Source organism: Microtus ochrogaster, chromosome 4 (genome assembly GCF_000317375.1).
Source record: "Microtus ochrogaster isolate Prairie Vole_2 chromosome 4, MicOch1.0, whole genome shotgun sequence".
NCBI classification, from domain to species: Eukaryota; Metazoa; Chordata; class Mammalia; order Rodentia; family Cricetidae; genus Microtus; species Microtus ochrogaster.
Genome location: NC_022011.1, coordinates 46,999,022 through 47,003,125, shown reverse-complemented (window position 1 = coordinate 47,003,125; position 4,104 = coordinate 46,999,022). Strand labels below are relative to the sequence as shown.

The 4,104-nt window shown below is 51.6% G+C and overlaps 1 protein-coding gene across 1 annotated transcript in view; it reads left to right on the top strand.

The window, feature by feature from the left end:
* Pkn3 (protein kinase N3) overlaps positions 1-4,104 on the top strand; it is a 13,964-nt gene that overhangs the window by 7,795 nt on the left and 2,065 nt on the right. The window contains 5 exon segments of the mRNA XM_005346152.2: positions 494-557; positions 950-1,041; positions 1,686-1,862; positions 3,288-3,350; positions 3,471-3,547. Coding sequence (XP_005346209.1) covers positions 494-557; positions 950-1,041; positions 1,686-1,862; positions 3,288-3,350; positions 3,471-3,547 — 473 coding nt within the window.

The window sequence follows — 4,104 nt, the reverse complement described above, 5'->3', positions numbered from 1 at the left end:
TTTTTATTTTTCGAGACAGGGTTTCTCTGTAGCTTTGGAGCCTGTCCTGGAACTCCCTTTGTAGACCAGGCTGGCCTTGAACTCACAGAGATCCGCCTGCCTCTGCCTCCCCGAGTGCTGGGATTAAAGGCGTGCGCCACCACCGCCCAGCCTGTGTCTGGCTTTTTTAAAGTGGGTACTGGGCATGGAACTTAACCTGCCTGAGACTTTTTAAAATAAGGCTTTACTGTATAGCCCGGGCTGGCCTTGAACTTGTGATTCTCACGCCTCTGGTCTGAGTGCTGGGATTACCAGTCTGCACCGCCACTCCCTCATTGTAAACATTGATTGCTACCTCATTCCCTGGCTCCTTGAGGACACAAACTGGCTTGCTCAGTGCCTTCCTTATGTGCTGAATGCAGTTTTTAAATATCAGCTTTGGGGACAGCCTAAGCTGCAACAGAAGGCCTGACCTTGGTTCTCTTCAGCCCCTTGTGCCCTTTTTGTCTTGCAGGAAATCCCCCCGACTGCAGGACTTTCGATGCTTGGCTGTGCTGGGCAGGGGACACTTTGGGAAGGTAGTGGGTTGAGGACAGTGCAGTGGAGTTAGTGGGTGGGTGAGCCTCGGCACATTAGCTGGGAGATGATGGAGTGCAGGAGATGCTGGGTGGGGAGATGCTGGGATATGGGAGATGCTGGGTGAGGGGATGCTGGGATGCGGGAGATGATGGATGGGGAGATGATGGGATGCGGGACATGCTGGGTGGGGAGATGATGGGATGCAGGAGATGCTGGGATATGGGAGATGCTGGGTGGGGAGATGCTGGGATACAGGAGATGCTGGGATACAGGAGATGCTGGGATATGGGTGATGCTGGGTGGGGAGATGCTGGGATGCAGGAGATGCTGGGATGTGGGAGATACTGGGTGGGGAGGTGAAGAAGTCCTGTCCTGCCCATCTGGTCCCCAGGTTCTTCTGGTTCAGTACAAAGGAACAGGAAAATACTATGCTATCAAGGCACTGAAGAAGCAGGAAGTGCTGGGTCGGGACGAGATTGACAGGTATGTATGACTGAGAATTATCTGACCCCGGAGGAACCTTTGGGTGGCTAGCCTGGACTCTAGAAGGCAACTCAAGAGTCCAGAAGCCAGATTCAGGTTCTCTTTTTGGCACTGGGAAAGCTCTCATCTTTTAGAACCTCAGGTTGCTCTCCTATAAATAGGACCATGATAGTTTTGCAGGTTTTGTTGTTAGTTTTGTTTTGTTTTCGTGAGACAGGGTTTTCCTATGTAACAGTTTAGCTGTCCTAGAACTTGCTCTGTAGACCTGGCTGCCCTCAAACTCATAGAGACCCCTTTGCCTCTCCCTCACAAATGCTGGGATTAAAGGCGTGCACCACCACCGCCCGGCTTTTTGTTTCTTGAAGACAGGGTTTCTTTGTGCAGCTCTGGATGTCTGGAACTAGCTCAGTAGACCAGGTTGGTTTAGAACTCATAGATCTGCCTGCCTCTGCCTCCTGAGTGGTGGGATTAAAGGCATGTGCCACCATACGTCTAGTTTGCAGGTTTAACCCTTCCCTGTATGCAAACCACCAGCTTGACTCCTTAGCTCTTTGAGCACCCATCCAGCCAGAGGTGCTGTGTGGGTGGGTGTCATGGCACAGCCCATGGAGGTTCCATCCCATCCATCCCATCCTCCCTTGCAGCCTGTACTGTGAGAAGCGGATCCTGGAGGCTGTGGGTCACACAGGGCACCCCTTCCTGCTGTCCCTCCTTGCCTGCTTCCAGACCGCTAGCCACGCCTGCTTTGTTACTGAGTTTGTGCCTGGAGGAGACCTCATGATGCAGATCCACGAGGATGTCTTTCCTGAGCCCCAGGCCTGGTGGGTTCCGTGGTTACTTGGCTCTTGCTCCCTTTGGGTGGGAGGTACCCGGCAGACAAATAGCACAGGGTTCAGGAACCTTGGTGGAGCTCTTCCAGCATATGGGGATTCTGTCTGCATAGCTGTGGGTGGGTGGAATTCACCATCACAGTTTGGTAAGATGTTGCAAGGATGAGAGCGAGCGCAGGGTGGCAGCTGGAGTGTCAAGTCTCATATCCTCATTTGATTGTATGTGTGGCTGTGCTTGGCCATGTGCATGTGAGTGCAGGAGCCCTCAGAGGCCAGAAGAGGGCGCTAGAGCTCCTGGAGCTAGAAGGACAGGCAGTTGTGAACCTGATTCTAGGAACCAAATTCAGGTCATCTTCAAGAGTAAGGCTCTATTAAATGCTGAGCCATCTCTTCATCCTCTCGGGTGCTGATTTGAGTAAAAGTCATGGTGGTTATCCCCACAGGCTGCTGGGGAGATAGTCATACAGAGCACTGACCCTAGGGCTCTACCATAGCCCTCTGTTTTTCTCTTTCTTTCTTTCTTTCTTTCTTTCTTTCTTTTTTTTTAGAATTTTGCTTTATTGCTGAGCGGTGGTGGCGCACGCCTTTAATCCCAGCACTCGGGAGGCAGAGGCAGGCGGATCTCTGTGAGTTTGAGACCAGCCTGGTCTACAGAGCTAGTTCCAGGACAGGCTCCAAAGCCACAGTGAAACCCTGTCTCAAAAAAAAAAAGAATTTTGCTTTATTGATATAAATTTTTTGGTTTTTCGAGACAGGGTTTCTCTGTAGCTTTGGAGCCTGTCCTGGAACTAGCTCTTGTAGACCAGGCTGGCCTCGAACTCACAAAGATCCGCCTGTCTCTGCCTCCCGAGTGCTGGGATTAAAGGCGTGAGCCACCACCGCCTGGCGTGGAATTTTTTTTTTTAATGTTTTCTTTATTATTTATTATGTGTACGGTGTTCTACCTGCATGTACACCTGCAGGCCAGAAGAGGGCACCAGATCTCATTACAGATGGTTGTGAGCCACTATGTGGTTGCTGGGAATTGAACTCAAGACCTTTGGAAGAGCAGTCAGTGCTCTTAACCTCTGAGTCATCTTTCCTGCCCATTGTGGGTGCTGGAATAGAAGGTGTGCCCCATCACTGCCCGACTGGTTTTTTTTTTTTTAGTTTTTTTGTTTTTTGAAAGGTTCTAGTGGTATAGACCAGGCTGGCCTCAGCCTCCCAAGTAGCTGGGGTTACAGGTCTGTACCACTAGACCCCGTGGTCCTACCATAGCTGCTCGCAGGAAGCTCATTCATAGACCACAACAACACTGGGATGGCTTCCAGCCCAGCACCATATTCATTTGTCCGGTATCATCCATGCCTGACTCTGGCCAGGACCTTCTGGCGCCTCCTAGTGCCTGGCCTGACTTCTCCCTGTACCATCCCTCAGCTTCTACCTGGCCTGCGTGGTCCTGGGGCTGCAGTTTCTGCATGAGAAGAGGATCATTTACAGGTAGGCTGCCTGAGAGAAGCGGGGTGGGCCTTGGTAGGCCTTGCCCTCTCCCTGTGCTGTTGCTGTGCCCTGGGCCTGAGCCCCTTTCAGCCCCTTTGACCTGCACCCCTCTGCCATCAGGGATCTGAAGCTGGATAATCTCCTGCTGGATGCCCAGGGTTTCTTGAAGATTGCGGACTTTGGACTATGCAAGGAAGGTAGGGCCCCTCTCCTGGGATCACATCCTCTTGCCTTGCCCAGGCCAGTAAGAAAGCAACCCCCTCATGGGTACCCAGGCTCCCCAACCACTGGCCTTAATTCCTGACCAGGACCCTTGTTTAGGAGGACAGCTGAGAATACTGGCTCTTCCTAATTTGTAGTTGGTCGGAGGATCTATAGTTAGGACTACAGAGGCCATTGTTCTGTACGTGAGTTCAGCAGGTTTAGCTTTCTTATAGACACTGCTGTATGATGGCCTGGGCCACTTGTTAATGGGCACCATAAAGGCTGGCACAGTAGGGTGGTGGTGGCGCACGCCTTTAATCCCAGCACTCAGGAGGCAGAGGCAGAGGATCTCTGTGAGTTTGAGGCCAGCCTGGTCCACAAGAGCTAGTTTCAGGATAGGCTCAAAAGCAACACAGAGAAACTGTGTCTCAAAATTAAAAAATAATAAAATAAACAATAGGGGGCTGGAGAGATGGCTCAGAGGTTAAGAGCATTGCCTGCTCTTCCAAAGGTCCTGAGTTCAATTCCCAGCAACCACATGGTGGCTCAC